The sequence below is a fragment of the Haliaeetus leucocephalus genome, unplaced genomic scaffold (genome assembly GCF_000737465.1).
Source record: "Haliaeetus leucocephalus isolate CR32 unplaced genomic scaffold, Haliaeetus_leucocephalus-4.0 Scaffold808, whole genome shotgun sequence".
In the NCBI taxonomy this organism is placed as follows: domain Eukaryota; kingdom Metazoa; phylum Chordata; class Aves; order Accipitriformes; family Accipitridae; genus Haliaeetus; species Haliaeetus leucocephalus.
This window is the reverse complement of record NW_010973244.1, coordinates 543036-569942: the sequence shown is the minus strand read 5'-3', so window position 1 is coordinate 569942 and position 26907 is coordinate 543036. Positions and strand designations below refer to the sequence as shown.

The 26907-nt window shown below is 37.4% G+C and overlaps 1 protein-coding gene across 3 annotated transcripts in view; it reads left to right on the top strand.

Annotated features, from left to right (window-relative positions):
• VPS41 (vacuolar protein sorting 41 homolog (S. cerevisiae)) overlaps positions 1 to 23162 on the top strand; it is a 110018-nt gene extending 86856 nt beyond the window's left edge. Inside the window, exons 15-26 of one of the 3 annotated variants that reach the window (XM_010581771.1) lie at positions 309 to 436; positions 1220 to 1364; positions 2614 to 2655; positions 2782 to 2832; positions 4090 to 4227; positions 7149 to 7203; positions 8299 to 8439; positions 9971 to 10107; positions 18873 to 18972; positions 19778 to 19822; positions 21274 to 21353; positions 22619 to 23162. In XM_010581771.1, coding sequence (XP_010580073.1) covers positions 309 to 436; positions 1220 to 1364; positions 2614 to 2655; positions 2782 to 2832; positions 4090 to 4227; positions 7149 to 7203; positions 8299 to 8439; positions 9971 to 10107; positions 18873 to 18972; positions 19778 to 19822; positions 21274 to 21353; positions 22619 to 22699 — 1143 coding nt within the window. In that variant the 3' untranslated portion in view covers positions 22700 to 23162. The remainder of the gene's footprint in view (positions 1 to 308; positions 437 to 1219; positions 1365 to 2613; positions 2656 to 2781; positions 2833 to 4089; positions 4228 to 7148; positions 7204 to 8298; positions 8440 to 9970; positions 10108 to 18872; positions 18973 to 19777; positions 19823 to 21273; positions 21354 to 22618) is intronic. The other 2 variants (XM_010581769.1, XR_775282.1) reach the window with 2 other exon arrangements.
• The last annotated feature ends 3745 nt before the right edge of the window (positions 23163 to 26907 follow it).

Here is a 26907-nt window from a genome sequence, read left to right as displayed (position 1 = left end):
CAAATACTGTGAGATGGGTTATTTATTATAAACACTGTTATGTTTAGTTTGTTTAATGTAGCATAAGTGGTTGAGGTGCTGCACAAAGCCTACAGCACCTGAAAGAGACTCAGCTTCATGAATCTTAATGACATTGCCCTAAGAAGGAAAATCTGTGTTCTGCACTGTGCACGTCTGTGGGCACGTAAAAGTGGCTTACAGGTGAAGCACAGCAGGTATCATCTCAGAGGCTTAGCTGAAGCTTTGATGTTTTGAAATGTTCCTTAGGCAGTTCTTTCTATTGCTGTTACAATCTCTTACACTTTTAGGGTTTTGCAACCCTGATAAAAGAGTGGCCTGGAGATCTCTACAACAACACAATCATAGTTCAAGCTGTAGTGGATCACCTGAAGAAAGATCCACAGAACAGGACTTTGCTACGAACACTTGCAGAATTGTAAGTACAATTTTAAACTGCTGTTGCAAAAAGTAAGCTTGAAATAGTGTACTGTAGTTGATAAATATTTGCCTAACTCTTAACAGAAATACCTGCTTTGCTGCAGTCTACAGCATATCGATGCTCTCTCCTCCACTCTGCTGATTGCACAGCTTAGCAATTCTTTTCCCTTCCTTACAGAGTGTACACTGAGTATGAAAGCAAAGAGTTTAGTTTAAGATTGGATTATCTGCTCCTCTTTCCAAAGCAAATAGCTAGCATTCTTCTTTATGCTGTCAGAGCAAGCCTCTTCTGTGAAGTGTGCATTTCAGAATTACCCATAGGAAAATAAAATGGTGTTTTTTCCCCACTATTTCAAAAGTAGTATATTTAGGTTTACTGCATGGCTGGAAATATGTGACTGGAAAATGTGCCAAAACTGATCTGGTTCTAGGCTATGTTTTTTAGCTCTGAAGAGAGTTCCAATTAGTTTCCAAAAATAGAAAAACTAGTGTTTTGTGTGGCTTCCCCTGTGGTCTGAAAACGGGAAAATGAAAATGCAGAGAACCACAGGTCAGAACACAAATGCGGTGGCTGGTATAAACAGAGTTGAAATTAGTGTTACCCAGTGTTTTATTTTCCTTTAACAAAAATTAATCACAGCAACTATTTAGATATTTATCAAATCAAGTAGCATCCTAACAAGCTTTATATCCTAGAGTATATTTATATTTTCCCTCACAGGTGGTTTTCCTACACTTAGATATGTAAGATCACATGTATTATAACATTGTTTTTTATCAGGTATACTTACGACCAGCGCTATGGCAGAGCCTTAGAAATTTACCTAACTTTGAGGCACAAAGACGTCTTCCAGTTGATCCACAAGCACAATCTTTTCAGTTCTATCAGAGACAAAATTGTTCTGCTCATGGATTTTGATTCAGAGGTATGGTGATCCTAATGATTTTATATTCACTTTCCACTAGAGATATTTTAACAGATTAAAAATAGATGAGCTAAAGATAGTGTTAAGGCAGAGAGTGTGTTTGCTGTGTCTGGATACATTCTGATGTAAGGAAGATGACATTTGCCTAGACTGCAAAATAATTGACCCAAGGATGATTTTTTTCCTTTGTATTTCCATTTGAGTATCACTCATAGTGAGAAGAGTGCCAGATCTGAGATCATTGTTGTGATTCTCAAGTAGACTTTCACCACAATATTCTTTTTGCATTTCTAATCAAATAATGCTATTAATAAGCCAAAGGAAGAAGGCAGTGAATTTATTGTGAGGTGTATGTTAAATATACTTGCAACTTCTCTTTCACTGCAGTCAATTAATCTGCTTCTGAAAGTTTGCAAGGTTATTAACCTAAATTCCAAAAATCAAGAAGTGTGCATTTTGTGCTGAATTCAATCTTCTTTCTTCTCAGTTGGCTATAAAACCTCAGCAAATGAGTTTTGGTATGATCCTTGGGGGGAAACCAAGTAGATCTGCTCTTTTTTCATTGCAGTGGTTGTTTAAGCACTGGAGTTAAAATATGGAGCCATCTCTACCAAAGATGATCAGCTTTGGTACGCTCATTCTAAACTACATGGGGGGAAAAAGAGTATAATTCGTTTTTATTAAATAGAGTAAATCGTATCAATCTGTGGTTTTGCATTTTTTGAATGTGAAGCAAAGTTTGCTCATGTAAGAGGAAGCAGAACTGGAATCCCAGTGGCCACTCTGCTTACATGGTCTTATCTGCTTCTGTTACAGTACTGGTGTGCAGATAGTTTGGGGGAATCCAGTTGTAAGGCAAGTTGGGTCGTGTGTTTCTTATACAGCCGTCACCCTGCAGTTCCATTTTGCAATGGGACAAATAGTATTTCTACGTCATTTGACAGTGACTGCCTGTGACCCATGGTTCGATGGGTGTACTTCACCTGCAATATAAGTGCACAGTATTGATTGCTATTAGTGTGGAAACTTAGGAGAAGTATTCTGAAAGAATACATGATGTGTTCTTTTGTAATGCTGTGCTATCGGGGAATGCTGATGTTATGCAAACTGCTCTCTGAATTACTGTTGCTGAAAAGAGTACGTCTGCAATATCTATCTGACACCCATCAGTGAACAAGCATAATACTATATAGAGTGTGAGAAAATGTGTGTACCTGTTTCATAACTGGGTTCTCTTTCTTTACTTTAGAAAGCAGTAGACATGCTTTTGGATAACGAAGATAAAATTTCCGTAAGTATTACAAGTTCATGGCATGCCAGTCCAATGCTTGCTTGTATTACCCATCCTTTCAGTCCTGTAAACATGCTGTTCATCACATGTTTGCTCATCTCTTGGGTTTTGTTTGTTTTCTTTCAGATTGACAGAGTCGTTGAAGAATTAGAAAACAGGCCTGAGCTACAGCATGTGGTAAATATTTCTATATTCTGTTGCTTTCAAGTTGAGCTGAATAAACCCTTCGCTGGGCATATCTTTTACAGATGTGGTTATCCTGTCAAAGCGTACATGACACTGAAATGTCATAAATCATCAGAGCCAGAGTGGCTACTTTTGCTAATCCATTTTTTAACATGGCCATAGCATTTTTTACAATAGTAAAATAATTTTAAAATGTGTACCTGTGAGAATTTCGTAACATACTGCTTACTTGTTAACATACCATGAGGTACTCATTATGGCATTGCAGACACTTGTCTTCTCTGGTCAATTACTTCTTGCTTGTATCCCTCCTCTTTCCCTACACAAAAATGGGGTTGGATGGTGGGTGCAACTCTGAAGCACATTTTGCTGATCCATAGAGACAGTGAACTGCTTTTCTTTCTAGAGCTGTAACTTCCATACGCTGCAGGAATGTTCTTGTTTGTGCAGAGTTATAGTATCACTGTAAGGCCATGGCTCCACATTGCTATTCCAAAAGCACCTCTTCGGTTTGAATGTGCTGTCAGTGGAATACGTAATGTGTAACTGTGGGCTTGGTCTGTATTAGTGAGGGAAGTTTAACTTGCTGCTGGGTACAGGTGTGGCTCAGGGCATCAATCTGGTGGAGAGCAGGTTTATGTGTTAGAGATCTGATAATAGGAAGCAGCTCTATGAAGTGTGCAGCCTGCAGCCCAGGAGCTTTGCAGAGACGACTGACTGTCAGTTTGTGGAAGGGATGCATTAGTTTCAAAGTGTGAAGCCTACTTCCCTTTGAATAAAAGTGACCCTCATGATTATTCTCAAGGCTTTTTTGTGCTCATCTAGGGAGGAAGGAGCTTTTCCATAGTATCTATACTTCAAGGTGCTTTGGTTAAAACATTTCATGTGGTAAAAATTTGATCTATAGTTATCTGCAATGATCAAGCATATCTAGATAACCAAAATGTTTTATTTGACATATTTCTCTGAAGTTTTACATAAAATTCAAAATCCAGTAGCTTCTTCAAATGTTAAAGAACAGTTACTTAAGTGTAGCTGAAAACCTGTTTTACGGAGCTGGTTTTGGAGATTGCTGTGATGAGTGTACTTCAGAAAAATATAGTTAGTCCTTTGTATCAGGATTTAATCTCTGTGCCTTTTAGTATGTTAGCATATTCCTGAGGAAATTAGGAGGGTTTTTTTACTGGTGGAGAATGAATAATATTGTATAAGCGATTTTGAGTTCCGATTCTCTTTTTTGATTCCTAGTATTTGCACAAGCTCTTTAAAAGAGACCACCATAAAGGCCAACGATATCATGAGAAACAGATCAGCCTTTATGCTGAATATGATCGTCCAAACTTACTACCATTTCTCAGAGACAGCACGCACTGTCCACTAGAGAAGGTAAGCCCCCAAAATCTAAAACACAGATCCTCGATTTTTATGTCTGTAGCTTGTAGTGTTGTGAATTTGTAACTGGGTGTGGTACTGCCCTCTGCTGCCGAAAGGAGGGATCCTTTGAGTTTGTGACCATCACATGCAGAAGTTTGGTTTGCAGAGCTGGCTGACAGCTGAGACCTTCCTCTCAGCTCACAGGGCAGGAATTGGTGGGGATTTTTAATGCAGAAGTTCTGAATTCACACTTGATGCGTACCTACAGCATATCTACTCATCAGTGCCTGGCCTGACTGAGCAGCACGTTGTGGCTGCAAGAAATCAACAATCATTTTGCCAAATCTAGGACTAGTCACTGTTAGATCTTGAAAAATGAGTAGCTGTAACTGGAGTTTTTCTAACTTTGTATTCTAATGTCTTAGTTGCTTTCAAATAATATGCACGATATAACAGTCGCTGAACTAGCAGAGCTAAAAGTATTCTGTCTTTATACTTCCACCAGTAGACTTGGAACTTTACAGAATACCATCTTTCCACCTTCTTTAACCTTTCTACATTTTCCTTCCTTTCACATTCTTGTCAAATTAAAATAAATAAATAAATAAAGTTAAGGGCAGTCTTGGGTTTTTTTCCCCTGCTTGAATTCAAGTGAATCGAATGGAAATTTCAGTTTTCCTTTTTAGTTGGGCCAGTATTTTATTATTTCTGTTTGTTGCTGTTAATGGCTGAGCAGAGCAGACTCTGTGAAAGGATGCCTCTCTGTATGCAGCAATAATGATGACAGCAGTATTTTTAAATGTTATGCTGAATATCGCATTTTACGTGGTAGACATTTTAAAGAGAACTAGTATTGTTCCTGGCACCTCTCTTATTTTGTCAACTTTACTATGCAGCAGCAGGAAACAACTGCAAAATACTTTGTTAGGATTGCAGGCTTGGTCTTTGTTGAAACTGTCACATGAAACTAGGTTGTCTCAATGATCTTTTTAGGCAATGAGCCTGAGAGGTTTCCAGCCAGAGACTTTTTGTCTACAATGTTTGGTTTTAACTCTCTGATTCTCTCTGAGTTTTTTGCCTTATGTATTATTTGCGTGGTCACGGTTTTATGCATAAAACTTTACCTGCACTTTTTTTTTTTCTTTTGGTGCAAATTGGTTTTAGTTATTGTAGATCCAGCCACCTATCTTCAGTGATGGGTGGTGCAGAACAGTGCTGTGTGTAAATGATGCAAGCACATTGCTGACACTGCTTTGCTGAAGTTATGGGCTGTGAGCAAAAGTATGTCAGAGACCTGTGAACCTTTGGAAGGTCTGGTGCAATAATCACCAAAGGCAGAGAAAAGGATGTTAGAAAAAGCGTCGTTCTAACCTTACATTAAAATGTTAATATGTTTCAGTAAGAAGCTAAAGAAGTGAGGAAAGATGTCAACACTGTATAAAACTTAGTTGAATTTACTGTCACTGCTAATTCTGTAATTATACTTCTTACCATTCATATCATATAGTAACACTTTTTGCCACATACAAATCTTTGTTCTAAGGAAATAAGGGGACCAAGAATTTCCCAGTTACCAGTATTTTAAGTTCCTGTTAAGCAGATTCCAGTGCAGTGTATAAACTACAAAAAGCAATGATATTTGAACAAATTCATGCTCATTATTGCTTTAAAGAAATTATAAACCTGGCAGGAAGAAATAATTCTTGTTCTTTAAAAGTAAGCCACTTTTATTTAAGTGCAGTTCAGCAAATGTTTTATAAAATGAACTGAAAGAGAAGTATGAATGTTCCATGTTTTCCTCTAGAGGGAGCATGACAGTCAAGAAATATGCAGCATCCAGAATTACTGAATACCTGGTACTTTGTAGTTTAACTTCTAAGCGGAGAGAAAAAAGTCTTGTCAGCTGTGTTTATAACTTATTAGTATTATTCATACCTTCATTCCCCTGACGTAGCTGGTTGGTAATTCACTTACACTTACTCCGAAATTCATTGCCCATACCTCTAATCTTCATAGTAACCCATCTGAAATAATTCGAGAATGGAAGGAAAAGTTAATTCCTACCTACATCTCTAGCTATAGCTGTATCTTATGCATTTATAGTTTTGATTTCCAAGTATGAAAGTTTCTATCGGTGAACAGTTGTCTTCACAGGAATGCTGTGAATCTTGAATTTGATTTCTGCTTCCAAATTGAAAATGGACATGGCATTGTTTATGGCATACCAGCCCTGCCAATTTTCTTTTACTAAAAACTTGTTGGTAATCAGTTTGGTAGTTTTGGTGATTGTGCTAAGTGTTTTTCAACTACACTCAGATTCTGTAACTGCTTATGGTATTTAGCCCTCAGGTCTTTAAACCAACTTTACAAGAAATGCTTCCTTCTTATTCTTTCATATTTGCACTAGATTATTTTTGTATTGTCTTCTTGGAGGTCACTGGTACAAAATTTGGAGGGCACTCTACCTCCCAAAACCATTCTGGTTATCCTGAGGAGATCTACAGTCTTGTGTTAGGAATAAATGTCAAGCAGACCTCCATCACTACAAACCTTGTAAGTCCACCCACAGGAAGCAAGTCTGACAGCAGATAACCTTAATGCTTTTGGACTAACCAACTTTTGGAAGCAGAAGAAAGAAGTTGCCAGTAGATTTAAAGGTAGAGATTGGCATAATCCAGACTGAAATACCTGTCTTGTCCCCAGATTTATTTAATCTTGGAGAAAAATAAAAAAAATGCCATGGAGTTTCTTCTCTTAATTAATGCCAGAGGACCTGACAGTGCATATTAAGGGAGCTCTATTCCTGTCAAAATGAGTAATGCAACTTCATGGAAAAATATCTTTAAGCCTCTTGCAGCATTTGTGATCAATAAAATATCATGTTACATGGTTCCCTGTATTCTCTTTCCTTCCCCCCTTCCCTTAAATTCAAGGCTCTTGAGATCTGCCAACAGAGGAACTTTGTAGAAGAGACAGTCTATCTTCTAAGTAAGTAACACTCAATGTGATAAATTACAACATGCTTTTAATCTTGTCATAAAGTTTATGCTGCGAAAATATATGATGTATTGTCTTAACATCGTTTAACACTCTTTCCCAGAGACAAAGTTGACATGCAGTCAGTACAACTGAATAACATGATTTAGAAAATAAAACAAAGCACTGGATTATTCATGTTATGTCTTAACTCCATATATTGTGTTACTGCATTTCTGATTTGATTCTTCTGGGGTTTTGGAGGTGTTGGGGGGCTATGGGGAACAGGTTGGGGGGCAGATATTTTTGAGACAATCTCTAAGTGGAGAGTAATACTGTCAGTTTGAAGAGAGGGGAGAAAAATGCTTTATTCTGAATACTTCTCAGAAGCTTAGTATTATCTTTTGCTGAGGTGGAAGATTTGCTTATGTTGCCTTTTTTCTTTTTCCTTTTCTCTTTTTTAAATAAAATTAATTGTAAATTAACTCCTCCAGCAGGCCAAGGAATCTACCTCTGAATGGGAGGCATTGTAAGACTTAAGATTTTTATGTATGTTTATGTATTAGTCATGAACAGAATGGAAAGTGGTTTTTTAATCAATGTTTTAGTAAGAAGAATGTTTTGTGGACCGTTTGAGAGCAAAGTAGGATTTACTCATTAATTTATAGAAAGAATAGTTAGCGTTTCTACTACTTCTTCCTCTTCCCTCCTCTCATTTTCCATGGGTGTAAGCTGTGCTATACTTAACTGCAAATTAAGAGTGCCCATGTGGGCTCTTAAAGCGGGCATTTCACGTCATAGTTCACATGCATACACATACACACAGTCCCCCTTACGTTAGATGTTGCTGCAGTTCAGAACCCCTAATATGACCCAACACATCCTCAAGAAAGGCTCCAGGTCCCAGTGCTCCAAGTGCTTATTTAGATTATACTGATTGCTCTGGGGTTTGTGTTCCTACATCAGATTAGATTAGATAGATTTGCTTTTGGTTGAATTAGTCTGAGGCAACTTCACACTTATAAAATTTATATTGAAAGACCTTCTTAAAGCACTGAGCATTGATAAGCGTTTAGGATTTATAATCTACTTATTTTTGACTCCTAGGCAGAATGGGTAATAGCCGCAGTGCCTTGAAGATGATAATGGAAGAATTGCAAGATGTAGATAAAGCTATTGAATTTGCCAAGGAACAAGATGATGGAGAACTTTGGGAAGACCTCATTTTATATTCTATTGACAAACCACGTAAGTGGGATAGTTTCGCAGAAGCCTTGCATGTGTATTTTTTTGTGGAATGCTACTGCAGTTAAAGGATTGAATTATCCACGTGCATGTTAGCATGTTAGAGAAGGTGCTTATGGATGGCCAGGGAGGTGTTCTGGTTTGTGGAGCACAACATAGCTGTCCTCCTGTGAATAAAAACTTCCAGTAAGGCAATGTGTGGGCATGCTACAGAATGAGTGCTTAGGGATTTAACGTTTGATTAAGTTCTACATAGTTATGTCCTTAATGACAAATCAAGGGGAGAATGGTGTTTTTAATTTGGCAGAATGAGGCTTTATTTTTAGACAGCCTCAAAATACAGTCTGCAGGCGTGATGAAGATGTTGTGTAGTGTGTTTATTGCAGCTACTTCTCTTTGAAATTCTGAAAACGAAGAAAGAACATACACCTTTCTGCCCCTCAGTAGAATATCTAATTTGTTTTGTTTCTGTGGCCCAAAGGTAAGATCTGTAACAATGAGTGAATTTTGTCTTTCATCCATTATATGAATAGCTACTACAGTTTAAAGTTTAGATGGACTCAAAAGCTGTCAGAATCTCATAAGCAACATCAGTTTTGTTCAGGAAGCAGATCCAGAGGAGTTCATAGGACTGAGAAAATAAGGAATTATTTTAACTATCTACTCCATTAGTTTTGCAGCCTCTTCTGGGCTTTAAATCAAGGCTTTAAAGTCTCTCTTGGGATCTTTTTTCTGAAGCATTGAATGTCATGTAGGATTAGTGTCAGAATACAAATCTTTTCATCCCTTTGCCACTAATTCTGACAGGAAGAAGCAACCAAAATCTGTTACTCCTTTAGAAGAATGGCATTCTCAACTTACCCATACTTAAATGCAGTGCATCACTAAAAGTGATGCTACAATTACTGATATCTTTAGAGCAAAAGGGATTCAAACCATATAGAATTCTCTCAGTTCCATCTGCCCATGTGCAGAGCAAATCCACTGATAGTCCTTAGTTTTGGGGTCTGAAGAAACACAGCCTTGAGGTTCATTCTTCTAGTGTTTCACTTAGGCAGGTGCACTTCAAAAAGCAAAAGACTTCTTTTGTGTCACTCTCACCAATGTTTAGAAACATGTTGGAGTTAGGTTAAGTGCTTGAAAAGTTGTTTTTAAACCCTGGAACTGGGAATGGAGTAGTCACATAATGTAGTTAATTTTCTGGCTCTATTTGCTCGAGTGCCCTTTTTATTGAATTGAAATGCATTATTTACTTGTGGATTTGTGCTGGATACTCTGTTACCCCTTTTCTGAATACCTTAGACCTTCTGTGACTTGCCAAACTGTATCTTCCTCTCTTCCCCAAAGCCCTGTATTCAAGTAAATAACAGCTGCAAGAAATGTATGAAGGCTATATAAAAGAGGCTTAGTGTTACTGCGTAGTAGAGAACTGTCATAGAATCAGCCAAAGCCTGCAGCTTGTCACCAAAGCATCCTTTAATCAGGTATTTTGCTAGATTTCTTTCTTAATTCCTTTGCCTCTTGGTTTTCACAGCTTTTATTACTGGTTTGTTGAACAATATTGGAACCCACGTTGATCCCATTCTTTTGATCCACCGCATTAAGGAAGGCATGGAGATTCCTAATTTGAGAGACTCACTAGTGAAAATTCTTCAGGACTACAACTTGCAGGTGAATGTTGTGTTCTTCCTGTGATTCTCATTTTCAGAGAGACAGCAAAACCGCTTTGCCACTGAACAGCACGAGAAATGGCTATCATGAAGGTTTGTTCATTTTGTTCAGACATCTGTCATTGGCACTGTGGGTTGGTACAGAACTATGACAAAAAGGGTAGAAATTTGTCAAGACAAATAGTCTCTTCTCTTGATGGCTTCTAGCACTTCTAAATCTCTACCATGCTATCATAAGCCTGGTGGCTAAGTAGAACTGGAAGGATCTTGGATGATTCAGACTATTTTTATACTGTCTGACTGTCTAATATTGGAAAGTCTCATGACCAGTACTTTTCATTCTGTTTCATATATGAGGAGCACTCACTAAAACATTCACCAGGTATTAGAGCCGTATGTTGAGTGTCATACTAATTAAAGGAAGATGATCTTTAAAAATCAAATTCGTATCTGTTGTGCAGAATGTGGTGACGTCTATGCATTTAAAAAAAAAAAAAGAACTGCTCATTGTATTGTGGGACTTCTTATCCCAGCATAATTATACAGATATGTGCAGTTCCCTACATGAGTGGTTCTGATGGGTGTTTCTAAGAAGTTACAAGAAGCGTGCCCTTCAATGTTCCTGAAAGTAACAACAGAGTGTGTTGCATTGCATACTTTAAATCTCCCTGCTACCAAAGGAGGCCCAAACTTGAGTTCTCTGTGATGCTGCTCTGCACCTTTCTATTGAGAGACATAAGGGTATAGAGCAGTTTGAATGCCTCGGTGTGGGTGTGCGGAGTCCCAAGAAAACGTAGCCCAGAAAGCAGCTGAAACTCCAACTTTCTGAACCTCATAAACATTTGTTTCCCATCTGCTATTAGTCTTTGGACATCTCTAGCAAATAGATGTCCAATAGATGGGCTTGACAGTTTTCAGTAAGGTCGTGGTTGGTCTCTTACCAGGCCAAATAAAGCTTGTATCTGCTAGAGCCTTCAGTGATGTCAGAAGGCCTTTAAAAAAGGCAGGGTTTAAGCCTTTCAAAGGCTTTTCCATTATTTTATTATCATAGGGGCTTTAGATTATGACTTTTCACTTTGTAACATTACTTTTAGTTTTTAATTGAATTCATGAGATACTAATATCCTTCCAAACTGATACTAGCTAAATAGCATGCTGCATTTGAACAGTTGCACTTTTATCTTGTTGCTGTCAATACCCTGCTCCTTGCACTGCTGATCCTCCTGTTCCTGCATTCTCTTGAAATCAAAATGTAATTTTTGGTGTGTCTGCAGGCAGACTGAGAAAGTGCTGTGTGCATAGCTGCAGCTTTACACGTATGCAAAGTATATTGCGTGGCTTCAGACAAAGCTGATGACATCATTTGGTCATGTTTTGAGGGGGGGAAGAATCATTTTGTCTTCAAATACCTTTTAACAAAATTACTTTGGGATTAAAAGTATGTATTTAACCTTCAGAATGATAGCTAAAGTTATTTGCTGTTAGCATTGAAATGCTTCATGGATTTCAGATTAATTCATTTCGAAGTAGATTTGGATAGCTCTAGGGCTAAAATTTAGATCTCATAGGAATAATAGAAATTGTGCTTGTCTTGCTTGTATGATAGCAAAACAAAAAAGGCCAAAAAAAAAGGGGGGGGGGGGTCACTATTTTTATTTAGAGAAATGTAAGCTATAGCTTAAAATAAGACTGTTCCTGAAGTGTTACAGGCGATGTACAGTGCACTGTTTATGAACAGATGGTGTGTCTACACTGAAATTTGGATATGCAATCGCAGCTCTTGCACACTCACCTAAGTAGCTTTAGATTGGCAAGCTCCAATTTTATATAGCAGGACTGTTTCTGCATTCAGTGTAAGCTTCAGGACATGGCTGGAACTTCAAGTGTCGTAAGTGGCCTCTCATCGCTGAGGGCAATTCTGCCCTAGCTTCATCATTACTGCTGCCTTATATAGCTTTTTAAAGCTAGCCTTTCGTGTGTTTGCATGATGCCTGGTCACACCTTCGCATCATGTTGTTTAGGTTCATGGTGAGACGTCCATGTCCTCTATTCTGGCCTGGCACAACTCTTTGGATTTTGGTAAAAACTTCCTGATTTGTATCACCTAACGTACCAGACATTTTGAACTCATACAGAAGCCCAAATTTCACTGGCTAGGACTTTCTGTAATTTCATCTCTTTGAATCTCAAGCTCTGTATGCTGGTAAGTTTTATTGTTCCCATTTTCAAAGGCAAAAAAAAAAAATCTTGTGTCAAGATCCACAAAGGAGGCATGCAGGTGAATTTAGAACCTGTTGCTTGGCTTGCAAGTCACTGCCTGAAGTGAAAGCTATGCTGATCTTTTCATAATGTTGGTTCCCCGAAAGGTATTAGAGCTTTGCCATTATATTTAATTGTGGCCTCCTTTTGCAAGCCCTGATAAGATTGTTTTATGCTTATGTAAGTATGTGGATGCAAATTTCCTGTTATGCTCCTAAATTTCCATGGCAGTAAACTCTACATTAGATGTGATTTGAAATATGAGTAGGAGCTAAAAGCAGTGCCTTTGACAGACTTTGTCTTTTTGAAAACAATTCTTTACATCTCAGCAAAACCAAGTGAATCAAATTTGAGTGGCTGCCAAAGCATGTCATATGTGGCTTACAGTGTGCATTAGAGAATCCGACAAGGAAGTCTACTAATGCAACAAAATTTGTTATTTTTTTTTAATCTGGGATCTTCCCTGAATAATTTATGTTTTTATTAATGTTGGCATGTTGCAGACTAATTGCTTCACTTCAACAAATTACCACCTGTTAGATGAACCACTGCAGCTGTTCTATGTACTACTCTAAGCTCACCTCAGCTCTAAAGTAATGTGGTTAACTTACACCTTTGAAAAGGAGTTAGTATCTGTTCACTACCAACCAACCAAGCATGGCACTAAGATAGAATTAGGTATTCTGTTGGGTAAAAATAAAATGTAGATCACATGAGACTTTGTTCTTAGGCTGCAGCTTCAATTAAGTACTACTAATTTGCTTTTGCTCTGGCATTACAGCTCTGCTTTAGAAGTAGGGATCTATTAAGATGCCTTATTATTCTTCAAGAATACCCATTTTTATTTTCCAGTTTCAGGAAATGCAGTTCTGCCATGAACTCAAAACTGAGCACACTCTTAAGTATTCTCCTAAGCAGGAAAAGATTTAAGTACTCATTTAAGTGTATTTCTGAATTGGGATTAAAACTCCAAGTGATTTTGTTTGTTTGTTTTTTCCCTCCTGAGGATCATTTATTATAATGTTTTCTCTTTGTCATCATCTGAGATAATGTATGATAATGTAGTACATAATCGAGTGACACTGATTTATTGTAGTGATGAAAGCTTATTTACTGCTGAAATAATACTGATTTTAGGGTGTATATGCAGTAACATTCATAGACAACAAAGTTACGAGGACATAGGCAACAAAGACAAAGTTATAGTTGTCTGAATTTTAGCAGGAGTATTTATCAAGTAAAGTGTAGTCTAAAACTTGTTCGTTGTATTTTATATCTTAACTCCTGAAACCTAGTTCTTTGGTGCCATAAATTTATAGATAAAATTGACCACACACTACTTCCTTTGAATTTATAAACTCCTGAAGATGTGTTGTCTAAAGGAGAAACCTGCTTATTTATTAGAAATGACACATTCCTAGCACATTTTTTTTATTTAATGGAAAATAAATCACCATTCTTCCGACAACATTTTCAACATAACTAAATACCATTCAAATCTATGGCAAGCTAACCAAATTGAGTCAAGCCATATTGATACCCTGACAAAAGTTTAATAATTTTCATCTTTACTGCTTGCATTTAAAAGTGCTTTCAAAGACACAGAATCAAAACTCAACTTTATCTCCATACAACTGAAAAATTGTTGTCAGTGTAACTTTAATTTGGTTCCCACACATGGACATTGCTTCTCTGAGACTCATACAGAACGTCTGTTCCCATTAGGAATTTAACAATTTTTAAAAACTCCCTTAGCCAACACAGTTAGGGCAGTGAAGCTATTATTTGAAAATTGTAGCAAAATCGGCATTTACTAGTATTGCTATGTAAAATATAAATTCAAACTATTATTTTTTTTCAGTGAAACCAGTGCTACTAATGTTGTTTTTATACAACTTTTTTGGACTGAAACTCATCAGTGGTACAGTGATTTGATCTTAACAAAGACCTTCTTTCTCAAATGTACTGTTGAACTCTGTATTTGCCTTTTATATTCAGTTCCCTGGAAATTAAATTGAAAAAGCATATGAAATGGTTCACACATGTTTTAAGTCTGTGGTGTCTGATTACACAGTGGTCTTAACTTATGAAGGAGGAATGCAGGAGCCTTTCTTAAAATAAGTCAGGTAATCCAGGTTTCTAAAGCATTGTATCACACGTCTCACAGAGAAGGCTGATAGAAAAATCCCTTATTTGTGCACTTGTGAGTTACAATTAAGACTGTTAAACTTTCCAAATGTATAACATAGCTGTCTTTTCAGCTGTGGTGTATACCTGAGTGCAATTTAGGAAATGCTTGTGGTGTTGGAAGAGGTTTAAATACCTCTCTCATTTCAGAAAGAAATGCTTAATTTCTCACCCTTTTATGACAGTTGTTAGAAGATGTCCTGGTTTCAGCTGGGATGTAGTTAACTGTCTTCCTAGTAGCTGGTACAGTGCTATGTTTTGAGTTCAGTATGTGAAGAATGTTGATAACACTGATGTTTTCAGTTGTTGCTCAGTAGTGTTTAGACTACAGTCAAGGATTTTTCAGCTTCTCATGCCCAGCCAGGGCACCTGACCCAAACTGGCCAACAGGGTATTCCATGTCACAGGACGTCCCATCTAGTTTAGGAACTGGGAAGTGGGGGGGGCAGGGTTTTGCCGCTCAGGGACTGGCTGGGTGTCGGTCGGCGGGTGGTGAGCAATTGCCCTGCGCATCATTTGTACATTCCAATCCTTTATTACTACTGTTGTCATTTTATTAGTGTTATCATTATCATTATTAGTTTCTTCTTTTCTGTTCTATTAAATCGTTCTTATCTCAACCCAGGAGTTTTACTTCTTTTCCTGATTTTCTCCCCCCTCCCACTGGATGGGGGGGAGTGAGTGAGCGGCTGCGTGGTGCTTAGTTGCTGGCTGGGGTTAAACCACAACAGAAGAAAACTTGAAAACATGTCACTATTCCAAGACTTTTTTATCCCCTAGTTTTAAAATATAAAAGCAATTTGTTCAGATGCAGTACCTCTAGATTTTGTGGATTAGCCAATTTACTCAAATGTTGACTTATTAGTTTGCACTTTGATTGAACCTGCAATAACTGTGATGGATAACAGAGATTCATCCATTCATAGAACTCGCATCTATCCCTTCATCCCCCTGTATTCGGCACTGGTGAGGCCGCACCTCGAGTCCTGTGTTCAGTTTTGGGCCCCTCACTACAAGAAAGACATTGAGTTGCTGGGGCGTGTCCAGAGAAGGGCAACCAAGTTGGTGAGGGGCCTGGAGCACAAGTCTTATGAGGAGCGGCTGAGGGAGCTGGAGCTGTGTAGTCTGGAGAAGAGGAGGCTGAGGGGAGACCTTATCGCTCTCTACAACTACCTGAAGGAGGCTGTAGTGAGGTGGGTGCTGGTCTCTGCTGTCAGGTGGCTGGAGATAGGACGAGAGGAAATGGCCTCAAGTTGTGGCAAGGGAGGTTTAGGTTGGATATTAGGAAAAATTTCTTTACTGAGAGGGTTGTCAGGCATTGGAACAGGCTGCCCAGGGAAGTGGTTGAGTCACCATCCCTGGAGGTATTCAAAAAGCGTGTAGGCAAGGCACTTCAGAACATCGTTTAGTGGGCATGGTTGACAGTTGGACTCGATGATCTTAAAGGTCTTTTCTAACCTAAATGATTCTATGATTCTATAACAGAGTTTATGAACTGATAGACCCCGATGATGATCTGATGAATGAATGCTGCTTGAAACAGCACCTGGAAAAATTGTTGGGTTTCATTCCTGAACATGAATAAGCTGCTGTTCAGACACCTTGGAGGCACTAGGGGGCAGGTGGCAGCTTGCACAGCTGGACATACGCCTTTTGGTTGTAAAGACTAAAAATAATGTGCTTTTAATTGTGGTCATGATGCCATTTGGAAGAATTTGGTTGATTATCCTTGAGAAACTTGGACTTGTTTGAGTGCTAAGCTGAATCAAGGCCTGAATTTATTCCCAGAGCTTTGAGTATACCCTTTCAAATTAACTGCATACTGCAGTGTTTTCCTTTAAAGATAATGTTAGGCATTTGTAATTCAGGATTTTTTTAATTAGAAGTTTTTATGGCTTCTGATTTTAATTATGCAGTGGCATCTTCCCTAATATAGTCAGAAAATGAACTAGGGTTCTTTTTTGCAATAAATATTTCTGTTTCAGCAGTTTTCATTACTTTAGTAAAAAGCATTACATCTGCCTAAAACTTCTTTCTGTAGGTGTACTATGCTGTCCTGCTTGTGCTTAGAATGATGTGCTTTTAAAGGGTAAAAAAAGTTCAGTTTCATCCTCTCCGAGTCCTATTTCTTCTCCCCGGAACAGGGTTTTATTACAGATTTATGCCTGAATGTCAGTTTTAACTAGTTTAGCCTAATCTTAGGGTGCACAGTTATATACTTCTCCCTCCTTTTAATGTGAAGTAGTTAATTCAAACATTCTTTCTCCCTCTGTCTCACCTGCAAATTCCCTCTCCTGCTTCTCTTTCTGTAACTCTTAAATTATCCATCTCATCTTTGAGCTCTTCAAAACTGTTTCTGCAGAAGCGTTGAGATTTATTACCTTGAGATTTGACATTTTACATTCTCCATTGTGACTTTTCCTTTTATATAACAATAGCTGCCTACTATATTCCATTTCTAGCAAAATAAGGTCTGACAAATGGTCATTGAATGTAGTATGGAAAAATGTTAGTGGAGTTTAAATAATGGGGGAAAGATAGTGCATGTGTCTTATAAGATATTTGTTACTTCTGTTTTTTAAGGCATCAAACAGTATTGAGGTTTTCCAGTGACCTAATGATGTCTATTGTTTCCCTCTTTATTTTTCTTTTTTAAAATTAAGTTTTCCTATTGGCACACTGTATTTTCAGTAGAAAATAGCAAATCATGCTCCCTTCTTCCCATTGGATCTCTGTTCCACACCTCTCATTTAATATGCTTGCTTTGCTCCTTTTACTTAAACATACTTTGCGTATGCTGAGTGCAGCTAGCAGACTCCAGTATATAGCCAAGACCTCATCTGCTCTAAATTATTTACCTATCTTTGGGATATAATTTGCTGATTGAGAATATTTTGAATCAGGCAAGCACTCATTCTGAAAGGTAGTCTCATTCAGTTGTCCTTGCAAAAAGTTTCTAGTGTATTTTTCAAAGCTAGTGACATTTTTCTATATTTAAAACAAAATTTAACATTCTCTCTTGACTTTGGATAAAGTTGGGAGGGAAAAGACATACTCAAATAGTTCCTGAGATTATCACAGATAAAAATGATTAATTTTCTAGGTGTATTGTAGAGCTGCATTCAGTTTCTGGTGCTCTGAAATGTTTTATAGCTCAGTGTGTCTAATACCGGAGAATGTCATTTACCCACTGATGTGTCCAGTTTGAAATGCTTAAAGTGTTACTCAATTTTAATTTTTTTAATGTATTTCACATTTGCAGTCTTAACTGCATATCATTCTTGGCAGTGTGTCCTTATTACTTCACAATGTGTATGTGAGAAGATAGGGTTTTGGACAGTGTTCACCTGGCTGTAAAATCTATTACTATACTTCTTTTTAGGTATTTGAATTAGCTGTATCTTGGACTATTTTAGAATGCTCAATGTCTCCTGTAATGCAAATAATCAGGAGAAAGGAATGGACATTGCCTCTTTATACCACTTTTTTGGTACGGTTGTTCAGCTTAGAATTGACTGTGACCCTCTTTTGAAAGCACTTCTCAGAGGAATTGTTGTCTTGGAAAACCAATTTCCAAACATCAGTTCAGGAGGAGGAAATAAAATTCCACAAGACTTCTTTGAGTTTGTCATATTTTCATACTTACTTCATGAAGTATTGTGAAATAAGGCTCTGTATAATTTTGATGCCCTTGATTCTTTTTTGTGTTTCACAACATTGTCAGGCAAGGACATGTCAATCTAATGAAAAATATTAAATAAGTAGAAAAGGGGCTGAGACTTTTGCTGAAGAGGAACAAACTCTGGACCTTTAGTTAGTTGTATGGACATTTAATACTGCTTACAAAATGACACCTCAGCAGGAAATATGTTTGAACAAAAGAAATTTCAAATTGCTGTGTTTACAAAGGTTTTATTATTATCAGATGCCTTTCCTAAAGAAGACAGGAAAGATACAGGTAGAGGAAGTTTTGAAATGGTTTGGAAACCAATTGTGAGGGGCACTGTAAAAATCCCTCACCGTTGTATTTTGTTAAGATGACCTCATGGGAAGAAGATCATAATTTATGACAATAATATATTGGTAAAGGATTTGATTTTTTTGAGTGGTTTGGGTTTGGTTTTTTTATAATGTGGGTTTTTCATTTAGGTAGTGGTGGTGGTAATAGGAGGTTCCTCCTTTCCCTCCTTTATAATAGCTTGAAAAGCCTTAAACATTCCTTGTGCTATCTTTGGCAGCAGAAACCCAGTGGAGACTTGCCAAGGTAGTTGATATGCCCATCTATTCAACAACCACTGTGTTTTGTGTTCTTTGCACCAGATCTTGCTGCGGGAAGGTTGCAAAAAGATACTTGTTGCCGATTCTCTTTCTTTATTGAAGAAAATGCATCGAACTCAGATGAAGGGTGTTCTAGTAGACGGTGGGTACGGAGGAAACATGGTGACTTTCAAGGTTTTGAAGTCTTTCACTTGGTTTGTAGACCTGAGCCACATGACTCTCCACTTTGGAAGCTGCCCAAAAGACTGAGTATTGTACCTTATCTGTAGAGTGTAGTAGGATACTAGCTGCTTTCCCCTTTGCATAGGAGCTACTCATATCTCAAAAACTACAAGACCCAGCATGCAGCTTTTTCTCTTGATCAATCTCTGCATAACCAGTAATGTATTGTGTTTGTCTATAAAGGTGAAAATGCTGTTCAGTGGCAATACAGATAGTCGGATAATAATAATCTGTAACCAAAGCAAAAGCTACAAGATAGTTTTCAAAAATAGCTGAAAATATTTGGTAAGGTGTTAATGATGCGTGTGAGCAGTGCTGTAATTCTCATCAGCTGAGTGTTAATACTAAGAGGCAAAAGCTGACAGAAGGACAGATAATCAGAGCTTCTGCTGCAAAATGCTGCAGAGGTATCAGGCACCCATCCTATGTTCCTTTTTCTCAGTTTGTCTTGTGCCTCTATAGCGCTGATCCTAAACAGCCTCACTCCTGCAGTTCTGCCATCATCAGAATCAGAAGATCTAAGCATTTCTCATGCTGTTAATAGAAATGCTGCTTCAGTATTGCTCTTCAATTTTTAATAGACTCTGTTAGGCATCTTAAGTAAAAACTTTAAGACCTGGCTCCATTTCTGTAATAGCAGTATGTTTGTGCCTGCTTTGTAAAAAAAGTAAACATGGAGTTTGTTAACAAAGCTGTTACAAGTTTGTTTTGTTTTGTTTTCCCAGAGGAGAATATCTGTGAATCATGCCTGTCTCCAATACTTCCTTCAGGTAGGATGCTTTTCTAGAAGAGAAAGAGGTTGTCTATTTTTTTTATTTATTTTTAGGGGAACTACTGTGTGCTTTTATTCATAGAAATGTGTAGTAGTCTACCTTGGTAATAACTGTATAAATTTCAGTCTCCTGTGCAAAGCTTGCTTATGAATTCTGACATGGGAGTGGTGTCTAGTTTGAACTTTTTTTATTGCAGAAAAACCAGATTTTCTTTCTTATTCATCTTTGACTTCCTTATTTTCTGTTTTGAAATACATGAAATGCAAGACAGCTTTTAATTCCATCAACATACGTATTCTCAAAGATTATTACAACCACAAAACTAAGGTCTTGACACGAAATCTTTTCCAACTCTGTTGAACAATTTAGACTGAACTTGTAGATTATAAAATTTTAGTCTGAGTGGTGGAAAACTCTTGGCTTCAGTCACTGCTGTCATATTTGAAACAACTTATAACAGACTATAGGTTTAAAACATCTTCTAAACTTAGTTTTGAAACAAACTCAGTATAGTATTTTGAAGATGTATATTCTGCAAGGCAACTATAGGTCAGAAATACCAATATAGTTGCTGGGAATCTTAAGAAGAAATAGTGTTACTAGGAGAGTATCTGTCATGGCATCTTCAAACAAGAATATATAAGATGAAGTATATGTATGGACCTATTTTTTTTGTTTGCTGAGTGTGTGTAGGCCAATAGAATCACATGGTTTTTAACCTGGTTTCTACCATTTTTCACTTAAATAAATAAATAAAAACAACTACACTATGATCACATGCACCAGCATACAGACCACAGCAGTCACATGGTGATAGAAAACCTGGCAGAGCTGAATGTGCTAGTGCCTTGAGGTATGTGTGTCAAGGGAATGGGAGCCAAGGAGTCGAATGTGGATGATGCTGATAAGTGAGATGGTTATTCTTTGGATATGTGGATGTTGTATGTAGGCTTCTAATTGGCCTAAATATTCATGTGGGAATCGAACGGCACGTTGTGCACTTTGGCAGCTTCTTGCCAAATTTTAAGATCATGGTGTGCAGCATAGGTGCTAGAGCTGCTTAATGTTCTGGTTCAACCCGCACTAGCGCTAGAATCTTTTCGCTAGCTTTTCTTCAAAACAGCTGAATTATTTGGTGGTAGTTTACTCTTCTCCCTCCCCAAATTTAGCACGTAGCACATATTGACATGAAAAATTTCTGATGAAAAGGTATACAGCATTTAAGCCACAGAATAAAATTGTCTTGTAACTCCATCACTGGGACACATTACCTGAAACCATCAGTCTCCATGGTTTCTATAAATGAGCCAGAATAATTCAGAAATTAATATGACAGCTGTTACTTTATGTTTCTATGTGTATAATAGAATGCAGGCATATACAGCTGTAGCCACTGAATCATTTGTTTCATTGCCCTGTTGTGATGAATTTACTTTTCTCTTTCCCAGATGCATCCAAGTCCTTCAACGTGGTAGTGTTCCACTGCAGACATATGTTTCACAAAGAGTGCCTCCCAGTATCTAACACAGTAAGGAACTAGCTTAATCTCTCTGAATTATTTCCTTTTGTCAACTATGGAGAAGGGCATCAGGAATTATAATATGATCACAGTAATAATTTGTGATGATACCCCATAGTAGTATGTGACTAAATAAAGGGAGCAACTAAAGTTCATCCACATTAGAAAGAAATTGCTGCTGTTTGAGAAGTATTTTAATCACTTTCTGCAATCTGAATATGCAATGCAGCTTTGAGACATACAGGGAATACAACCTGTTTGATTTTTTTATTAATTCTTTTCCATTGCAGCTCTCACTTTAAGTATGTTTAATTAAAGACAAGAATAAAGATATTTTCTCAAGTGAACCATATTAAATGATTCTGACCTGGAAGGAAAAAAAAAAAAAATCAATCATTTCAGAGTAAATATTTAAATATCTTTGTAATCATCTTTATGCTCAGAACACGTTTTTCTTCATCAGGGAACGCTTTTTTTTTTCTTTCTTTTTTTTTTTTCAGTGAAAACAAACCAAAAAAGTAACTCCTAGATACAACCAGTTTTGAATTTAGGAATGGTAACAAAACATCAGAATGGTAACAAAATTGCAAAGAAAATGAAATTTAAGCTTTTCTGATTCCATATCTTTCTCTGAAAATGAACATCTAGTGAATGAATACACAGGTATCTGTGTATATCTGAGCCAAATTCTCCACTGCTGTGGTATTTCTTGGCCTTAGATAATCAGTTTTGTTACTGGTACTTGGTTACTGGTGACATACTGAAAGGAAAGTAATGCATGCATAAAGCATTGCACAGAGCTAAACACAGGAGTAACAATAAACACATAGTTGATATCAGATGGACAGTATTCAGGCCATATTCTCAGCTGTTGGAAATCTGTGGAGCACTATCCAAAGACGGTGACTAAGCTGTGACTAAAGACATCCAGTGGTCAGTGGAGCTGACCAAGTGACTTACTCTCTTCTTTATCCATGAAGATAATAAGTGATACTTTTGACTCTGTATTTTTCATTTTTCTTGGGGAGGAAATCTGACCTTACTCTCCTGGAGGGTGGTGGTGAGGTGTACTGCCCTCTGACTCCAGAACAGCCTGCTTTTATTATATTCTTCTATATCGCCTTCCTACACCTATCCATGAATATGTTGACAGGGAACAGCCTGACCGTGAACAGTGATGTTGAGAAAGGCATTAGCACTTTTTTATTCATCTTCCCACATTGTAACATGGCTACATTTCTCTAAGAGATTCTTTTTTTCTTTTTAATTTCTAGGTATCTCCTGTCCAGTTCTGCAACATATGCAGTGCCAAACATCGAGGGCCAGGAAGCGCAATCCTGGAGATGAAGAAATAGCAGTCCCCTAGTTTTCCATGCCAGTCTGTGACACCAAATCTGTTAGGACCATGCAAAGCTACTGTAGTTTCTGTTAATCATCATTTCTGTATAATTGTGATTTAAAACTGGTTTCTATAAGTTATCCAGCTTATTGAACATTTTCAGAAAAGAGAAGATGTGAAAATGTTTCCCTAGTAAGTCTTTGTTATGCAATTCTTACGTCACTGTTCGTTTCCTGAGCTTATTACTTAACTCTGGAACAGAAAAGAGAAATAAAATGGGAAGGAAAAAAAATCCAGTTTGGAGATTTGTGCTTGCTATCAGTTAATGTGCTTTGCAGTTTGGAGCTGTGTCGGGCTCATGGTTAGATATCATAAAGAAAAATTAATTGCTGTGAATTCAGCTCACCAAACTATTTTAGTCCTGATTTAATTTATTAGTGAACTGTTTAACTTGAGACGCACAGGAGTCTTGACTGCTTTCAGTGTGGTTGTAGTGTATGGTTTCATTTACGTGTGGGGGAAAAAAAAAAATCTAACCCTTCAAAGATCAGATCTCTGGGAGTTTCTTTTGGCCTTAGCAATTTAATAGCTAAGTTAAATAAGTGTATTTGAATGTTAACAAAAAACATATTTATTTTTAATTTCAACAGTGTTCTGTTTTGTTGATCCAGAGGAGTGGATCTTTCAGAATGTCTTCACAGTAATGTAATCTCCTTATGATGTTCACTGATTAAATTAAATGTAAGCATCTTTTCCCTAAGAAAAGTCATTTTTCAGAACTCACATGATAGTTTTCCTCCTTTTAATAACTGGAGTTTGAAAGTAAAAATACATTGTTTTACCATCAAATTGTGAGGTTTAAACAAGTAGTTAACATCATAAGCTCTGAAACAATGGTATAGTGATACTGCAGTGTATCTGTAAAACTGGAAAATGTAACACCTCTAAGTTCTTATGTAGCTTATTGCCATGTAGGTACACCTTAAAATAATTTATATTTTAGAAACCTGAATTTCTAGTTTATGTAAATTCATTATTTTCTTTTTATATCCTCCAGGCAGTTGGCTGAGCTGGTCTAGCAATCTGAAGAGTGATTTTTGTTGTCCACTGTGTAGATCTGTATAATACTGGAATAAATTTTTAAGTATATTAGAAATACTACGATTTACTCTGCATAGTTACAGGACAAAATTATCATTAAAAGGATAGATCTCCCAAGAACATAGCAATCATATTTTATTGTGGTAATACAGACAGCTGAAGCAAAAATAAAAAATGGTGCAGATTATCTATGGACATGCAGTAGATGAAATACCAGAAGGATAGGAGCTTTGTAGTGCAGAACATAGAAGTCTGCATACGTCAAGCTTCACCCATAAGAATTACTGCCTGGCTCTGTAGCAGTTAATTTTCAGTGACTAGTACACATTCTCAGGTATATTGTTCATTTATCCATTCTTTACTACGCTGATCAGGAAAGCTGCTTTGATTCCTAGTAAACGAAATGCTCCAGTGAGCTCAAGGGCTGTTTCACCATGATATTTGAGCTATTGCATGCCTGTAGACAAGTTTAAAAACTTCCCCAAAAAACTCTTCCTCAGTAGCACTAAGCAGCTTTTCTGTATTATACCGTAAGAATGCATTGTGCAATGCCATAAGCAGTCAGCTTGTGGGAGGAAAAAGTGAAATTACTCCTATACAGTTATGCCACAAAGTGTTCTGTGGCTCAGTTATATGATAATTTAAAGCAGGTATATTGTTTACTTCAGCTTGGCTTTAAATTCCCTAAAGCATTTGAATGTTCAGTGACTCAGTTTGCTAGCCTGCCATCACTGACAATCATACTGCATTATACCCTGGCATATTCTTTGCATTATGCAAGTAATTTTAAATCACTGTATGAAAATCTAATCAAAATCTTCTCTAAATCCAAAGCTTCTTTCATTTGGGCTTCAGGGACTACCCTGTTCATGTTCCTGAATTCTAAATTTGCTCATTAAGATTCAGCAAGAAATATACAGTCCTGACTTTGATTCACTTTTCTTCCTAAGAAACCTTCAGATCATAGAAAATGTCTGAGGCTAGAGCCTTAAATATTCAGCTGCCCAAGAGCTTTACTTCTGAAGAACAGTTCGGCCTAAGAAGTAAACTTAAAGTTGCATAACCCTTCAGAAAAGTACAGAATAGCACTTTACCCAGTTCACCAGAGCCTATTTAAGATGTCAGTCTGTTTATCAAAGTGCTTGTGCTTTTAACTAAGGTAAACTTAAGGTAAATTTAACAAGAGAAATACTATTTTTTCACTGATCCATCCAGTTCTGTGCAATTTCTTCAATAGTGACCAATAAAGCTAACTGAAAGGATGCGTGATGGATCAAGTAAAAATGTGTTGGTCTGCCCTATCAGAGAGACAAAACTATTTTGGTTAGAATGAGTCTTTGGATGATTTTTCTCATCTGTCTTTCTTTGTTTTATTATTTTGAGAGCCACAATGCTGTGAGATAGGCTTGGTGGCAGTTTTGGGCTACACTGAAGATTTTGGTGGGCCCAAAAGAGTGAGGAGCTAGTGATGCTTGGTGAGCATCAGGCTATTTAATCCTGCTGAGAGCTTAGTTAAAAGTGACAGCATCAGGATAAAGGTTGGACAATGTCTGGAAGGGACTGGGACAGGCTCTGCAGATCTTCTGCACTGAAGTTGAGAGGTGCATGACTGGCTTTTTCCATCTCCTGCTACAGCCAAATCTCATGTGTTTAACCGCTAGGAGCTGTGTATTAGTGGGCATGAGGCAGCCCCTTGACCAGATGAGTGATATATTGAATCAGCTGTGTTTGGTGCTTGGGCCAAGAGTCTGCGGCCCAGCATTACATGAATCAGTGGATCTGTTAATACTTCAGGGAGTCATTCTATATACGAGGTATGTCCTCTGGCTATAGTTGCATCTGACAGCTGCTCACCTGTGGGAAACCTTGAACACAGCGGGTATTATGTGTTGGAACAGGAGTAAGTTTTTCAGTGTCTGACACTAATCTTGTGTTACAGACCCAGAGCAAAGACAAAATGAAGGTTTTTCCCATTTTTAGATCCACATCATATTCCTGTTTGAAATAAGTGTTTTCATGGAGAGTTGCTGCCAAGGACTTGACTGCAGATTTGTCAAAGACTACTGTAAAGCAAAGAACAAGAAATATCCAGTTGTCTGTTATGTTTGGTAATGTATTTTTAGTAGGAGACCATGCTGCAACGTGTTTTTCTAAATTTTGGCTGATAGCTGGATAGAGGCTTTCAATACTCTGTATAGACTGCACAGGTTGGCTTATCAAGTTTTCGTTTCAGGAAATGTAATTACTTTCTAACTTAGATTAATGGTAATTCAGATAGAGTCTTTTAAGCAGGCACAATTTTACTCTTTGCTGTTGTGTACACTAGCACAGTGGTTTTCTGCTTGGTGAGTAGAGTTCCTGACTGCGATTCAAAGGAACTGGAATTGCAAATAACCTCTTAAATGAAAACCTCACATTGGATTTCCCATTTCTGAAATGTTGTGATTTAGCATTCAAGTATTTTCTGTCTCAGTCACCTTGGAAAATAAAATGTCATCTCTGCAGGTTGGTTGGACTGGTCCCTGCCTGTGTCATTTGATAGCAGTTTGAAAAAATACTTGCAGGAAAATTCTTACCTAATGCTGAACAAGGACCATTATCTGAATGAGGAAAAACTCTGAAAAGCCTGTTTTCCCTCTCTCCTGTTCTGTTGTACAGTTCTGACTTCATATCCATGCAGCATAACTTCTACCCATGTTTACAAATCCTAGACACATCAGGGTCTCTTCCTCTCTAGAAGAGCTTCCTCCTTGAGCAGATGTTTGCCAAATACTAGGTCTAATTCAATTGCTGTACTCTCAAAACAATGTAAACAAGACTTGTAAGAAACAAAGTACCACATTTAGAGAATGACTCTTTAATTATATGCTTTTGGGACTGTCTTACTCCACTGTGCCATGAAAGATTATTTTCTCTTGGCATTAGGGAAATCCCTAGATGATGTGTTTTCTGTTCTTCAAGACAATGTGTGCTTTCTTTTACTATAATCAAATTATGCAGAAAACAGGACAACTGAAGTGTCTGAGACATCAAACACACAAGAGAATAGGATGTGTGAGAAGTTCTAAGAGAAGTCAATGAGTCATAGTGGGAATGACCTAAATTAAGTCTTAGAAGACTTCA